The sequence below is a fragment of the Ictidomys tridecemlineatus genome, chromosome 5 (genome assembly GCF_052094955.1).
Source record: "Ictidomys tridecemlineatus isolate mIctTri1 chromosome 5, mIctTri1.hap1, whole genome shotgun sequence".
Taxonomy (NCBI): Eukaryota; Metazoa; Chordata; class Mammalia; order Rodentia; family Sciuridae; genus Ictidomys; species Ictidomys tridecemlineatus.
In genome coordinates, this window is record NC_135481.1 from 79,060,344 (window position 1) to 79,078,106 (window position 17,763).

At 34.2% G+C, this 17,763-nt stretch overlaps 1 protein-coding gene across 4 annotated transcripts in view; it reads right to left on the bottom strand.

Annotated features, from left to right (window-relative positions):
- Brms1l (BRMS1 like transcriptional repressor) overlaps positions 1–17,763 on the bottom strand; it is a 41,881-nt gene that overhangs the window by 18,419 nt on the left and 5,699 nt on the right. For all 4 annotated transcript variants that reach the window (XM_021724713.2, XM_013357466.4, XM_013357467.4 and 1 more), the window contains 2 exons: positions 15,113–15,240; positions 12,460–12,539 (listed from right to left, as the gene is read on the bottom strand). In XM_021724713.2, coding sequence (XP_021580388.1) covers positions 12,460–12,539; positions 15,113–15,240 — 208 coding nt within the window. The remainder of the gene's footprint in view (positions 1–12,459; positions 12,540–15,112; positions 15,241–17,763) is intronic.

The window sequence follows — 17,763 nt, forward strand, 5'->3', positions numbered from 1 at the left end:
CTTGAGATACCTCAGTTTTCAACTTCCTTCAGGACTGGAGCCCTGGGAGATTTTTAAGGACTAGCATTATCAGAGAGTGACACATATTAAAAACCTAAATTTATTTAAAGTATAATGCATTGAAATTATTAAAATATACAGATTAGAATTTTAAAACTTAGAAACAGACCCTGGTTGTGGGGAAATGATAAAGATGATTTTTCAAATCATCTAGAAAGTTAATGAAAATGGAAAAAAATTAGTTTAACTATATCCTGAGAAACAACTAGTAAATCTTTGCTTTATATTATAGATTTTTAAAAATGGACTAAGGTCAGGTGCAGTGGCATACCCCAATGACAGGAAGCTGAGATAGGAACATCATAAGTTCAAGGCCAGACTAGGCTACTCATGGAGACTTTTTTCCAAAATAAAGGAGTTGGGGTAGAGACCCTCTGGGTTCAATACCCGTACTAACAAATAAAATAATCCTCTAAGAATCCAGCAAAATGAATGAATAAAAGACCCACACTAAGGTACATCATCTTGCTGTTTCTCAACACCAAGGACAAAGAGAAAATGTTAAACGTGTTAAACAACTAAAACAGGTCAGGATCAGGAATCAAAATGATAAACATTCATGCCTTCAAAATTCCAAGGAGCCAGCCACGCACAGTGGCATGTGCCTGTAATTCCAGTGGCTCAGGAGGCTGAGACAGGAGGATCACAAGTTCAAAGCCAGCCTCAGCAACTCAGTGAGACCCTAGGCAGCTCTGCAAGACCCTGCCTCTAAATAAAATATTTTTTAAAAGGCTAGAGCTGTGACTCAGTGGTTAAGTAAGTGTCCCTTGATTCAATTTTTTGATAATAAAAAAAAACTGAAAAAACACAGATTCCATACTAGAATGTCTAGAATTCCATAATCTTAACTGTAAGAGTTAAAGATATTTTTGGACAAGAGAAGTATAGAAGTTGTAAATAATTCTTTGATACTCCTAACTTAAGACAGTAGACAAAAAAAGGGAGGGCAGACTAATTGCTCTCTCCTTAAATATGGGCAGAAATTAGTAAGTCACTTTTTTAAAGAGGAGGATGTGACAGATATCTAGCTCATAAGAAAACACTGTTACTTCTGTTTTGCTCTCTTGGATTACTCAGTCTAAAAGAACTTGGCCATCAGGACACTCAAACACCTGTGGACAGGAGCATGTGGGGAGAACTAAGGCTCCCAACCAAGAACCTACAACTGGCTAGCCTTGGGAATAAGTCACCTCAGAAGGAGATCTTCCAGCCTCCAGTCAAGCTATCAGATAACTGCATTCCTGTCAACAGGTCAACTTCACTCCAACTTCTTGCAATGCCCTGAACAAGACCGCCCATCTAGAGACTAGGGTTGTGGCTTAGCGGTAGAGTGCTTGCCTCGCATGTGTGAGGTTCAATCCTCAGCACCACATAAAAATAAACAAATAAAAATAAAGATATTGTGTCCATCTACAACTAAAAAAAAAAAAATTAAAACTGCCCGTCTAAATAGGTTTCAAATTCCTCTGGCCATAAAGACTAAAATTAAAAATGTTTATTATTGTTTTAAGCCACTAAAACAGTTTTGGAGTAATTTATTATAAAGTAATAAATAACCAAAGCAAGATGTCTCAAAAAACTTACTTCTATATTCCCTTCCTCAAGATGCTACTGGAAGATATAATTTACCAAAATAAATGAAAAATTAAGATCTGGCAGAAGAGAGATGAAGGGAATTTCCAGGCTGACGGTGAAGAGATCTCCATGAAGACACAGTTGCAATTAACCTATAAAGAATCTGAAAGATAGAGCAAAGAAGACAGGGACAGCAGGAGGGAGTAGAGGACTTGCTACCAGGATAGAAATGGGATGATGCATTGTCTAATGCACTGGATAACATAGAAAACACTATTAGGACTTTGGTCCTAATGCTTCGGGGATTCAACCCAGAGGCAAATATGAGGATCTCTTATAGATCATTTTAGAAACCAAAATAAGACACTGTTTACAACTAAATTTAAAATAAAAAGTTATTTTAATCTTTATAGAACATGAGTTTAAATCCTCATACAATTGAAAATATATCATATTTTGACATTTCTTAAGTCCTTTAGATAACATGCTTTTTATTTTGCCAAATATTCAGGCTTTGTGAAAATTCAATAAGGTTGTCCACCGATAGCTTAATTTTTAAAAAAATAATAACAGTTTTAGCTAAACATGGTGATGCATGCCTGTAATCCCAGCGACGCAGGAGAATCAAAAGTTCAAAGCTAGCCTCAGCAACTTAGTGAGACCTTAAGCAATTTACCCAGACCCTGTCTCAAAATAAAAATTAAAAAGGTCTAGGAATAAATAAATAAACAGCTTTAGAAGGCTTTCTTAGATCCACTGGAGTCTCTAGGAAGAACTGATAAATAAACAGAAAACAACTTAGCTTTACTTAACCCATTCACACAATTAAGATAATTTCTATTCCAAAATGTGTTTTAAGGATTAAAATGAGAACACAAGGGGCTGGGGTTATAGCTCTACAGTAGAGCCCTTGCCTCACACTTGTGAGGTACTGGGTTCGATCCTCAGCACCACATAAAAAAAAAATAAAGATATAAAGAAAAAAAAAGATTAAAAAAAATGAGAACACAAATACAAAGTACACAACACTCATAAGTTCCCTTTCCCTTTGTTTCCTCTTTCTGTAATGCCCTTGAACTACTGGTATCTTCTGAGTAATTATATAATTAAATAGATTATTTACAACAGATTAATTATATGTTAAAGATCTATAACTAGAAGAAATTTTGCTAAATATTTAGCATCTCTATGAAGAAGAAAGAACATTCAAAAGAGAATGGAAGAGAAAGATTATCAATATATATTTGCCCAAGGACCGGGAATGTAGCTCAATGGTAGACTGCTTGTCTAGCATGCTGTTTACAACTAAATTTAAAATTAAAAGGCCATGGGTTCAAGCCCCAGCACTGCAAAAACAATAAATAACAATAATAATTACTGACTTTACTTTTTTAAAATTTTTTATACCTTTGTTTTATTTATTTTTATCTGGTGCTGAGGATTGAACCCAGTGCCTGCCCGTGCTAGGCAAGCACACTACCACTGAGCTATAGCCCCAGACCTGACTTCAGTTTCTGACAATATGGTAGACTAGAGAGAGAGATTATGGGGGAAAAAAAAAAAAAAACTCCTAATAGACTGAGACATTTATTTGGGTAAAATACCACAAATAAACATCCTTTTAAAGGTAAGCTCTTAAGAAAATAAGTGTTATTTCCAAGGAGCAAGAAACCAGGCAGGTAGCCTAATCTTGGAGCAGTAGATTTCTTGAGAAAATTTCTGGTATCAATAACCTTGAAACATGTTTTTCATTCACTGCTTTGGAAAAAAGAAAAGTCCTGGGCCTAAGCAAAGTGGAAAAATGGAACTGAGATCTCTGAAAAAGCCCTAAAGGGTTATACCTCCAATGAAAAGGTAGACTGAAGTACATATAGGTGTCAGCCTTGGCAATAGTGTTGGGGTGGAGGGCGTTCCCTGGCAATATGTCATCTCACACCCGACATCTACATTTTTGAGATTCAAACATAGAGTGTACGCATCTTCCAAGAAATCCCAAGCACTAAAAATAACGTATTCATGGGTAGGTGGTACACCTACCTAGCTGAAACAATCCAGCATAAATAAAAGCAGATACTACTTGAGGGACTACAACCTTCATCTAAGGCTCAAAGAACTCCAACTGACAGAGCCTGTCATAATCCACAATCATAAAATGAAGAATTAAGCTGTGAGATTGGGCAGAAATAAAAAAGCAAAATTAAGACTCCAAGGAATTTCAGGTAATATTTTATTGAACAAAAGTATTAACTAAGAATTAAGATATATGGAATACAAAATGAGGACATACTTATGACTAATTCCAGAAGGCAAAAGTAGACAAAAATGGAACAGAGACAATATCAGAAAGGATAATGGCTGAGAAATTTCTAGAACTAATAGAAAACAAATTCAGAAAGTTATAACAAATTCAAATCAAGAGAGATAAATTCAAAAAACACAAAAAAATCCTAGTCAAGAGAGAAAAATAATCTATACAAAGACACACAGTACAGCAACTGAAGAACAACAAAGGGCTTAAATGAAGCCAGCAAAGAGTGAGTTGGGAGAACAGCTATCTAAAAAATGATTGCAAACTTAAGCACAGTAGGCTGAATGTGAGATTCTAAAAATTTTAAGAGAAAACTAGACTGGGGGTACAGCACAGAGGTAAGAACACTTGGGTCCATCCCTAGTGCTGCAAAAAATACTAACAGTAATAATAATAATCTTAAGAAAAAAGAACTGCCAACCTAGAATGTTATATTCCCCTAACTTTCCTTCAAGAATCATTTCAAATCAAAGCTATTTTTGGACAAATGAAAACCAAGTTTTTTACTAAGACACTCTCAGTGAGAGGATATTTAGGATGCATTCCAGGATGTATTTTGCTTCAAGAAGCAAAAAATGAACCTGCAAGGAAGGGTTATACTGAAAAACAGATAAACCTAAAAAGAACTAATTCTAGGAAACCAAAATAAAGTCTCATCTGAAGGAAAAAGACAAGAAGAACTAAAATCGATCTATAACTTGTAATTTGGGAGCAAGTAACTGGAGTTAAGCATGCTCTAACTCCAGAGGAAGAGCAGAATTAATATTAATTTTTAGATTCTGTTAATGTACCCACACATGCTGAAAATTTAAGGCAATCATTAAAATAAAATAAATTACTAGGAATAATGGCACATTCCTGTAATCCTGATCACTGGGAAGGCTGAGGCAGGAGGTTCACAAGTTCAAGACAGCCTCAGCAACTTAGGAATAAAAATTAAAATAAAAAAAAAGAGGATCTAGCACAGTAGAAATCCCTAGTGTTGCAAATAAATAAATAAAGATACAGAAGAAATCATTAGAGGTGGGATATAGCTTTGTGAGAGACTACCTGCATTGAACATGTACAAGGTCCTGAGTTCAATCCTCAATATCACCACAAAAAAAAAAAAAACTAAACAAACAGAAATAGAGGATATACTGTTATGATGTAATTTTTAAAACTTAATAAATTACCCTTCAAAAAAAGTCAGAAGGGCTGGAGTAGGGGGTGCAGCTCAGTGATAGAACATTTGCCTGAACATGCATGAGTCCATAGGTTTGATGCCAACAACACCAAAACTAAATAAATAAAATAAAAGTCAGAGAAGAATAAGAGTATAAATCAGGACAAATACAAGTCAGAAAATAAGCTGATATTATCAAAATATCACTATATCACTATAAATATACCTGAACTAAATGGATCTGTTAAAAAACAGAGATAGCTAGAATAGATTGTCTCTTCTTAAAAATCAAGGCATATGCTATTTTTTTTTGTTTTTGACAGATCTTTATTTTATTCATTTATTTATATGTGGTGCTGAGAATTGAATCCAGTGCCTCACACATATGAGGCAAGTGCTCTACCACTGAGCCACAACCCCAGTCCCATATGCTATTTTTTTTTTTTTGAGAGAGAGAGAGAAAGAGAGAGAGAATTTTTTAATATTTATTTTTTTGGGGCTGGGGATGTGGCTCAAGCGGTAGCGCGCTCGCCTGGCATGCGTGCGGCCCGGGTTCGATCCTCAGCACCACATACAAACAAATGTTGTGTCCGCCGAAAAACTAAGAAATAAATATTAAAATTCTCTCTCACTCTTCCTCACTCTCTCTCACTCTTTCTAAAAAAAAATATATATATATATATTTATTTTTTTTAGTTTTTGGTGGACACAACTTCTTTATTTTATTTATTTCTTACTGTGGTGCTGAGGATCGAACCCAGTGCCCATGCATGCCAAGCGAGCACGCTATCGCTTGAGCCACATCCCCAGCCCATATGCTATTTTTTAAAAAGCAATATGCATAAAATATAAATCCAGGAAAAAAGCTGGAAAAAAAGGTTAAAATTTTAATCAGCAAATGCCAAACCAAATGAAACTAAACTGGGATAGCTGTTTTAATTATCAGACAAAATAGACTTCAAGATAAAAATTATTATTGTAGAGAATAAAAGGAACAAAAATTATGGTTATTAAAAATATACAAAAATTCCAAATTGTGAGTCTGATAATAAAACACATGGATATACATATGTATATAGAGAATATATACATATATAAAGAAAAAACTTCGGGCTGGGGATGTGGCTCAAGCGGTAGCGCGCTCGCCTGGCATGCGTGTGGCCCGGGTTCAATCCTCAGCACCACATACAATCAAAGATGTTGTGTCTGCCGATAACTAAAAAATAAATATTAAAAAATTTTTTTAAAAAAAATTAAAAACTGACAGAAATACATGGAGATAATAGGAATTGAGCAAAAAATCCATATAAAATAGCAACAAAAAGAATAAAATTATTTAAAGGATAAACTTGAGATGAACAACTTGTATGTTGAAAACTAAAAACATCACTGAGGAAAATTAAAGAAGACACAAGTAAATGGAAAGACATTCAGAATTCATGTACTAGAAGACTTAATGTTGTTAAAATGTTCACACTACCCAAAGTGATAGATAAAAGATAATCCCTAATCAAAATTCCAGTGGCATTTTGTACAGAAATAGAAAAAACAATCCTAAAGTTGATATGGAATTACAAAAGACCCCAAATAGCCAAAATAATCTTAAGAGAGAACAAAGTTGGAGGCATCAATACTACCTGATATCAAGATACATCACAAAGCTACAGTAATCAAGAGTATGGTACTAGCATAAAAACAGACATATAAACCAAAGGAACAGAAGAGAGAACACAAAAATAAACCCACTTAAGTAGAGTCAACTGATCTTCTCCAAGTTTACCAAGTACACACAATGGGAAAAAGTTAGCCTCTTCAAAAAATGATGCTGGGAAAACTGAGTATCTTCAAGTCAAAGAATGAAATTGGACACTTATCCTACACCATTCACAAAAATCAACTCAAAATAGATCAAGTATTAAACTTTACTACTGAAACTGCAAAACTCCTAGAAGAAAATATACAAAAGCTTTATGACATTGGAATGGGAAAGGATTTTTTGGATAAGACTCCAAAAGCATAAACAACAAATGCAAAAATAAGCAAGTAAGACTGTTAAAATGGGGGCTGGGGTTGTGACTCAGTGGTGGAGCACCTGCCTGGAATGTGTGAGGTACTCTGTTTGATACTCAGCACAAGAAAGAAATTTTTAAAAAATAGACTATTAAAATGAAAAATCTTGCTCACAGTAAAGGAAATAATTAAAGGAGTGATAAACAACCTATGGAATAGGACAAATATTTACAAATCATAGATCTGAATCCAACAATGATTCAACATTAGAAAATACATTAATATAAATCATCACATTAATTTATCAAGAGCAAAAAATAACTAAACTTAATAAATAAAAAGTATTTAATAAAATCTAACAACTATTCTTGGTAAAAACCATAAGATATTACTTCACACCTGTTAGAATAACTATTATCATAATGACAAAAGATAACAGTATTGGCAAGGATGGGGAGAAAAAAGAACCCATGCATACTATTGGTGGAAATGTACATTAATACAGCCATTATGGAAAACAGTATGGAGATGAATCAAAAAATTAAAAATACAACTATAGGACAATCCACTTCTCAGTATATACCCAAAAGAAATGAAATCAGTACTGAAAACATACATCAAAGAGAGAATTACACTCCCATCTTTACTATAGCATTATTTATAATACTCAAAACATGGAAACAACCTAAGGGTCTATCACTGAAGAGATGGATGTTTTTTTATTGTGGTGTATATTTATATGATGAAATATTATTCAACCTTTAAAAAGAAAAAAAAATCCTGTCATTTGAACAACATATGTAAACCTAGAGGACATTACACTAAGTGAAAAAAGCTGGGTACAGAAAGATAAATACTATATGATCTCACTTATATGTGGATTCTTTAAAAAAAAAAAAATCAACTCACAGAAGCAGAGAATAGAATAGTAGTCACCAGGGGCTGAGAGTGGGAAAGGGAATGAGAAAAGCTGGTCAAAGGGTCTGAAGTTTCAGTAAGGAAAAATTAGTCCTGGAGATCTACTATATAGCATGATGACTATAATTAACAATAATTTATGTAAAATTAGCAAGAGAACAGATTTTCAGTGTTCTTATCAGACAAAAATAAGTATGTAACGTAATGGATATTTTAATTAATTTGGTTTAATCAATCTATGATTTTTTTTTTTTAAATCAAAAGAACATACTGTACTGGGGAAGCTAAGGCAAGAGGATTTTTTTTTTTTTTTTGGTAGCGGGTACTGAGGATTGAACTCAGGGGCACTTGACCACTGAGCCACACGCCCAGCCCTATTTTGTATTTTATTTGGAGACAGGGTTTCACTGAATTGCTTAGGGCCTTGCTTTTGCTGAGACTGGCCCTGAACTTCCGATCCTCCTGTCTCAGTCTTCCTAGCCACTAGGATTACAGGCGTGCGCCACCATGCGCGTAGCCTGGCAAGAGGATCTTTTTTTTTTTTTTTAATATTTATTTTTTTAGTTCTTGGCGGACACATCATCTTTGTTGGTATGTGGTGCTGAGGATCGAACCTGGGCTGCACGCATGCCAGGCGAGCGCGCTACCACTTGAGCCACATCCCCAGCCCGGCAAGAGGATCTTGAAGTTGAAACTAGCCTGGTCAACATAGTAAGACCCCATGTTTTAAAAAAAAAAAAATGTCTATCATAAATATATATAATTTTTCATTTGTCAATTTAATAAATAAATAATAATTAATTTAAAAGAAAATAGTATGGCTTGCCCTAAAATATTTAAAAACAGAAATAGAATATGATCCAACAATCTTACTTCTGGGTATTTATACGAAAGAATTGAAATCTAGATATCCAATAATTCACCAGAGCCAAGATGTGGAAACAATCTAAATACCCACAGATGGAAAAGGGATAAAGACAACATGGTACATATATATAATTCAGTCTTAAAAAAGAAAAGAGTTTTTTGTGACAACATGGATAAACCTTGAGGGAATTATGCTTGTGAAATATGGCATACACAGTAAACAGATATTGCATGGCATCCCCTTCATGAGGTATATAAATTTGTCAAACACTGAAGCAAAAGAATAGAGTGGTGTTTGCCATGGGCTAGGAGAAGAGGTTAATGAAAAGTTGCTATTCCACTGACATAAAGTTTCAGTTATGCAAGATAATAAAGTTTTGGAGTTTTGCTGTGAAACCCTGTACCTATAGTTAACAATGCTGTATAGCACACTTCAAAAAAATTCTACTAAGAGGGAACGGGGTTCGATCCTCAGCGGTAGAGCACTCGCCTGGCACACGCAAGGCCCTGGGTTCGATCCTCAGCACCACATAAAAATAAATAAAGGTAATATGTCCAACTATAACTTTAATATATATATATATATATATATTTTTTTTTTTTTTTTTTTTTGCTAAGAGGTCCAATGCAGTGGCACTTGCCTATAATCCCAGAAACTTCAGAAGCTAGGGCAGGAAGAACAGAAATTCAAAGCCAGCCTGAACAACTTAGTGAGATCCTGTCCCAAAGTAAAAAATAAAAAGGTTAGGGATGGGGCTCAGTGGTGGAGTGTCCCTGGGTTCAATCTCTGGTACCAAAACAAAACAAAACAAAACAAGAAGCTTAATGCAATAGATTCAGACAAATGATTTAATAAAATCTAACAACTATTCATGGTAAAAATTCTTAGAAAACAATAATTAAAAGGAAATCTCCTTAACTTGATAAAAACTATTTACTAAAACTAAAAAAAAAAATATGACACTTATTGGAAAACTATTAGAAGCATTCTTAAGATTAAGAACATATGCCAAGGCTGGGCTTGTGGCTCAGTGTTAGAGTGCTTGCCTAGCCTATGTGAGAAGGCACTGGGTTCAATCCTCAGCACCACACAAAAATAAATAAATAAAGGTATTGTGTCCATCTATAACTAAAAATATTAAAAAAAAAAGGGGGGGGGGGCTGGGGATGTGGCTCAAGCAGTAGCGCGCTCGCCTGGCATGCGTGCGGCCCAGGTTCGATCCTCAGCACCACATACCAACAAAGATGTTGTGGCTGCCGAAAACTGAAAAATAAATATTGAAATTCTCTCTCTCTCTCTCTCTAAAAAAAAAAAAAAAAAAAAAAAAAAAACACATGACAGGCATGGTTGAACCTGCCTGCATTCCCAGGTACTTGGGAATGAGGCAAGAAGATCATAAGTTTGAGACCAGCCTGGGTAGCTCAGCAAGACTCCATCCTAAAATAAAAAATAAAAAGGCTGGAAATGTAACAGTGGTACAGCACTTGCCTGGCATGTGTGAGACCCTGGGTTTAATCTCCAATAACACACACACACACACACACACGACCAAGAACATGTCAATGATCAATGATGTCTGCTTTTATTGCTTCTATTCCATGTTGTACTGGAACACGTGGATATTAGTGCCATTATAGCAAGTAAAACAAACTGAGGAAAACCAGAATGGAAGATACAAATTGCCTTTATTCACAAATAACATAATTATTTCTATGGAAAACCTGAAATAATCCATAATCAAATTATTAGTATTAAGAAAAAAGGAGGGCTGGGATTGTGGCTCAGCAGTAGAGCACTTGCCTAGCACGGGCAGGACAAGGGTTCAATCCTCAGCACTACATAAAAATAAAGACATTGTGTTGTGCCCACCTACACCTAAAAAATAAATGTTAAAAAACAAAAGAAAAGGAAGAGGAGGAGGAGGAGGAGGAGGAGGAGGAGGAGGAGGAGGAAAAAGGGAGCTGGACGTGGTGGTTCTCATCTGTAATGCCAGTTACTCAAGAGGTTGAAGCAAGAGGATCACAAGCAGGAGGATCACAAGCCTCAGCAACTTAGCAAGACCCTAAGCAACTTAGTGAGACACTATCTCAAAATAAAAAATAAAACGGGCTCAGGATGTGGCTCAGTAATTAAGTGCCCCTGGGTTCAATTCCTGGTGCCCCCCACCTCCCAAAAAAAGAAGAGTAAGAGGCTGGATATAGTATCAATATACAAAGTTAACTTTTCTGTATAAAACAGAAAAAGCAATTTTTAAATTGTTGTATTTAAGAAAAATTTACAATAATTTTAAGAAGAAAATGAGCAAGGTAGGGTATCACATTATTAATACTCAGTAGAATAAAAGTTGTAGAAAAACATATTGTGATACTAGTGCAGAACTAGCCAAAAAGACCAATGTAACAGATGAAAAAAACTAGAAACAAGCCAGCATATACATAAATATTTAACACACAAGAGATGTACTGCTGATTTATTGGAAAATGATAGATTAAATAAAACACTGACCTTACCTATCTAGATGCAAAAAAATAAAATTAGAACCACATTTATACCACACACAAAAATCAACTAAAGATAATTTGGCAATCTCAATGTTAAAAGCAAACTTTCAACTTTTAAAAGAAAAATACATTTTCCCAAAATGGAGAAGAAACAAAAGCACTTACTATAAAGGTAAGATAATACATTCAACTACATTAAAATGTAAAATTTGGGGGCTTCAAATCATCAAAAAGAATGCAAAGTTGCCATTGCCTGGGTAAAAATATGTGCAAAGCATATAACCAGCAAACCCGTTATATCCAGAATAGATAAAGAATATAATAAGGAAAAGACTAAAAACCCAATGCAAAGACAAAAAATATGAAAAAGTATTTCTCAGAAAAGAAAATCCAAGCAGCTAGGAAATATCAAAAAGATATTCATCTCAGTTGTAATCAAGAAAATTAAGCACAAGCTCCATTGTTTTTATACTATTTACTATTTAATTATATGGTTTATTAAAGTGAGATAAGAGTCGATATAAAGCTTGTCCTCTCATTTCTACCAGTCAAGGTTTCATGAAAATTTACCTGCAAAATTAGCAGAATGTTTTTAAACGGTATTTGAAATAAACAGATCACATTGAAACACTTCTTTTTTCACATAAAGAATACAGTCCTAAAATATGGAAATGTGTCTATACAATCAGAAATTAATTCTATAGCCCAGTATTCTGATTGCATCATTAGAGTATACATGTTTCAATCTAAAAGCCCATATTAATTATTAATTACTAATTATACTAATATTTTCAGTGATGCCAGATGAGAATCATCACAGTCCTTGTAGAATATCATTTGAAAACTTTTAAAATTATCTCAGTTTTTTTCTATGCTCCTCTGTGCTTTTGCTAATATAGCTTTCAGTATGACTATTTTTTTAAAAACTCACACAAGAGATGAGATAAAGTACTATTTAATTTTACTTTACTTATTTTATTTACTTTTTAAATTACTGCACTCAGAAAAGGTTCAAAGAGACATATAACTTAAAAGTTAAGCAAAATAACCGTACCTCACAATGCTGGCGAGAAGCTTGAATTTCACATTCATATTTGTTCTTTACAGATTCTAAGCAGAGCTCTCTATAGATTCCTGCAACAAACACAATTACTCTGATTATGTTAGCTATAAAGAGTATCATTGTTACTTCCCTACAGGAATTCAGTCCTCACCATATTTTAGAAGATGGATCAACAAAAAATTAATAAGCAGGCACATATCTGTGATCCCAGTAACTCAAGAGACTGAGGCAGGAGGATCACAAGCTCAAGGCAAGACAGGGCAACTTACTGAGGCCCTGTCTTCAAATAAAATAAAAGGGACTGGAGGTTGTAGCTCTGAAGTAGAGTGCTTCCCTAGCATGGGCAAGGACCTCGTTCAATCCCCAGTACCACAAGAAAAAAAAAAAAAAGGAAAGAAAGTAAAAAGTGATTCTAACATTATCTTTAAAAACTAAAAATATAGCCGGGTATGGTGGCACACACCTGTAATCCCAGCAGCTCAGGAGGCTGAGATAGGAGGATCGCGAGTTCAAAGCCAGTCTCAGCAAAAGCAAGGCACTAAGCAACTCAGTGATACCCCGTCTCTAAATAAAATACAAAATAGGACTGGGGATGTGGCTCAGTGGTTCAACGTCCCTGAGTTCAATCCCCAGTACAAAAAAAAAAAAACTAAAAATAAAAACAGGTTCATTTAAAATATACTCTAAGACAACTTACTAAGAGTTTAAGAACTAGAAAGAAACTGCAATGATAATTTTTGTTCTTACTCCATTCTTCTAAAGAATGCTCCTAAATGTTTCATAAAGAATTACCAAAATGAAAAATAAAATCTTTTTCCTATGAAAAACAATACCAGAATAAAACTGACCAAATTATACTGCTAAATCGAGTGAATGTACAAATACGTAACAACAAATCACACTACTACGTGTAATTATAATGCACCAATAAAAAAACAATGGGGAAAAAAATCCCTCAGGTGTCTCAAAATAGAGACAATAGACTCTGGTTTCATCAATTATATACATTCAAAGTAACAGCTAGATACTATTCCTCTCAAAAAAAAATCACTATTTTTAAGCTACTATTTAGTTTCAGAGTCTTAGAGAATTATATGTATAAACTGTTAAAATAAAATCCATGATGTTCACAGTACTCCTGACAGGGCTTCACCTGGATGACTGAAGCCCAAGAATATTTAATGTATAGGTAACAAGAAAATAGTACAAAAAAGGAAATAATGGCCATGCAAATATGCCATCACGAAAATGTAAAGTGAAGAACTCTGGATGTCTATACTAAGCTCTAAGACATTGTTTGCCCTAGAAATGTAATTATCCCTTTTTGTATAGTAAAGACAGGAGATAGATACTGATACTATACCATTAACAAAACATTCACACATTCTACTATTTACAAAATCAAAAAGTAAGGGAAGCCACAGAGTAGAAAAGTGAACAGTTCATTAAAGTAATATTTCCTGATCATCCATTTAGGCTAAAACAATGTCAAAAGAAAATGAGGAACATTTTACTTTTAAGGGTAAGCCAAGTCAATATGAAAAGATAACAGGTTAATTATCATATATCATCTACATAGTTAATATAAAATTTAGTTTAAGATGAGTTTAGGATTTATTTTCAACAATGCTTAGGTATTATTTAACAGGTACATGAGGATTAATTAGCATCCCCCAAAAGAAAAACAATTGACATCTCCATTAATTAAAGTTCACTTTTTAGTTTCACCATGAAAAAATTATAAGTTTTTTGTTGTTGTTGTTTTTGTTTTGTTTTTGAGATGGGATATTTCGGGTCAAAATTCCCAGGCTGGAGTGATCCTCCCTGCTTCACACTTCGGAGTAGTTTGGACTACAGGTACATGCCACCAAGCCCAGTGCCATAGTGATCTTTCAGTGCATATATCCCTTGATTATGAATGCTAGGACTCAACACTGAGACTAGATCCCAATTATAAACAGACTGAATTTTAACCATACAAATACAGTACATCTTTATTTATTCACAGCCACAAATAATTAATCAAACTTATCAAAATTAAAAAGTCATTAAATTATCTGGTTGAGGGCTAATTTCCTATTCTATAATATCCTGATCAAACATTTTAAAAAATGCTTTTATAGTTAAAAAAAAAATCTACTACTTGGAAAAGTTGAGGCAGGAGGATCACTTGAATCCAGGAGATTGGAGCCAGTATGGGCAACATAGTGAGACCCCCATCTCTTAAAAACCAAAATAAAAATAATAAAAATCCTTCTCACTCTTACAGATTAAAAAGTATCAAGAGTACTTAAACTCTATTTCACAGGGAATTAAATTGTGATAGTAACAATATTTTTAATCAAAGTATCTTGGTTCAGTTTCTCCACACATAGACAGTATCTTTTCAACAACATTGTGAGTGACCTAAGAGTTTTTCATTGTTTTTAAATCCCCCACAGCAGCCCACAAGACGTTAACAAATAACTGAGTCAACAATTAATTTAAATATATGTGCAATTTAATGTAAACATGCAATTATGTCTGTAATCCTATCCACGTGTAAATATATTTGTGATTCCATCAACAGCAAACACTTCACAAACACCTTTAAAGCTAAGAATGTAGAATCTGCTATATGGAAAAAAATATTTTACTTTCCTACCTGCTACCTTTGTACGAATTTGCATATTTTCTTGCAAAGTTGCCAGTGGTTCCAAATACTCTGGGGCTTTTCCAGCTATGACTTCTTGCAGTTTTGCATCCACCTGACTTAATCGTTCTTTATAAAGTCTTAACAAAGCAAAAATTAAGATGTTAATTTAAAAATTCCAACAAAGGCCAAAAATCTGCTGCTCCTATACATTATTTCTTCTAATATTTCTAATATTTCATTTATATTCTAAGAACCTATATCAAATGTATTATTGCCTTAATCTCAAGTGGAGAATTCAATTATATTATTTTACTCCATGCATATAATGATAAGATAGAAATCTATGATTTTTTATAAGTATCACTCTTAAATTGATAACTCACTGAAATACAACTGAAAGCCAGGGACATTGGCAGACGCCTGCAGTCCCAGATACTCAGAGACCAAGGCAGGATGATTGCTTGAACACAGGAGTTCAAGGTCAACCTGAACAACATAGTGATACCCATTTCAAAAAATGACAACAAAAATTGAAATAACTATATTAGGCACTCTCAATTTTTGTTTTTAATTGAAAAACAAACCAATTCATTTAAACACCAAAAAACAAGGAAACCATTTGAGTAATTTAAATAGAGACATTACTAGGTGGCAAATAATTCCCTGGCTTCTCTCCAGTTTTCCTGAAAAGAACTCAGTATGATATTTAGCCTACTTAATTTTTTAAAAAGAACAGAAGAATTCAAGTGATGAAGGAAAGGCAATGAATGACTTTAGAACCTATGCTCTGACCCTGTACAGTGGTGTGCCCCTGTAATCCCAGAGACGTGGGAGGCCAGGGCAAGAGGCTCACAAGTTCAAAACCAGCCCTAGCAACTTTGCAAAGTCCTGTCACAAATTAAAAAATAAAAAACTTCAGGGATGTGGCTCAGTGGTTAAGTGCCCCTAGGTTAAAAACTAAGTACTCACAGCCCGTCCCCACAAAATAACGTGTGATCAGGCATACCCAGTTCATCTCAACTACAAATGAAGAAGCTTTAACAAAATAGTTGCTCAATGAAATGAAATGAAAATGAAAAATGGGGATGGAACAGGGAGTTCCTGTTGCTCCTATTTATGAGTCTACTTATAGATACTTCAATTTGCCAGCTGTCACAATACTTTAGTTTGGTTATCAAAGACAGATCATGTAAGACAATTCAGTGTTTATTTTTGGCAATAAATATACTTCATAAATACTTAAGAAGGGAGACTATGGTACCCTGTACTAATTTCCAAAAGAAATCACTAACTATTCTTGTAGGTATTAGTATCACCAGCATTTGGCTTTTGAAAAAATTTGGGAACCTAGCTTTCATATTAAGTTCTGCTCTTCTTTCTTGAAAATATAAATCAAAACAATTAAGACAATCAATATTAATTATCTATCATTGACCATTATAATTAGTATAATAGGCAAGGCAAGTTTGAATATTAATGCTATAATAACTCTTTTTTAGTTTTGTGGTCCCTTAGCAACCACAATATTATTAAGCAAATAATTGCCAAAATAATATATTATCATGTCTGAGTCAAATTTTTCCAAAATTGAAGATACAATGATAAACAAATGTATAAAGTCAAGAAAGTACAACATGATACTTATTTTTTTGAAACTATAACAACTACAGGGAAAACAACAAAAATTTTGATAATCTCCAGTCCCATCCATCTACCAGCAAATGCCATAATTTCATTCTTCCTACAGCTAAGTAATACTCCATTGTGCATATGTACCACATTTTCTTTATCCATTCATCTACTGAAGGGCACCTAGTTTGGTTCCATAGTTTAACTATTGTGCATTGTGGTGCTATGAACATTGATGTCGACACATCACTATAGTATGCTGATTTTAAGTCCCTTGGGTATTGATATGCCAAGTAGTCGAGTAACCGGGTCAAATGGTGGTTCCATTCCAAGTTTTCTGAGGAATCTCCATACTGCTTTCCAGAGTGGTTACACCAATTTGAAGTCCCATCAGCAATGTATGAGTGTGCCTTTTTCCCCACATCATCGCCAACATTTATTATTTGTATTCTTAATCACTGCCATTCTGACTGGAGTGAAATGGAATCTCAGTGTAGTTTTAATTTGCACTACTAGTGATGTTGAACATTTTTTCAAATATTTGTTGACCATTTGTATTTCTTCTTCTGTGAAATGTCTGTTTAGTTCCTTAGATTATTTATTGATTGGGTTATTTGTTTTTTGGTTTTAAGTTTCTTTCAGTTTTTTGGAGATTAATGCTATATCTGAGGTGCAGGTGACAAAGATTTTATCCCATTTTGTTGGCTCTCTCTTTAAGTTCTCGATTTGTTTCCTTTGCTGTGAAGAAGCTTTTTAGTTTGACACAATCCCATTGATTCTTGATTTTACTTCTTGTGTTTTAGGAGTCTTGTTGAGGAATTCAATTCCTAAGCCGACATGACAGAGATTTGAACCTACTTTTTCTTGTAGTAGGTGCAGGGTCTCTGTCTAATGCCTAGGTCTTTGAGTTTTGTGCAGGATGAGAGACAGGGACCTAATCATTTTATTCACATGGATTTCCAGTTTTCCCAGCACCATTTGTTGATGAGGCTATCTTTTCTCCAATGAATGTTTCTGGGACCTTTGCCTAG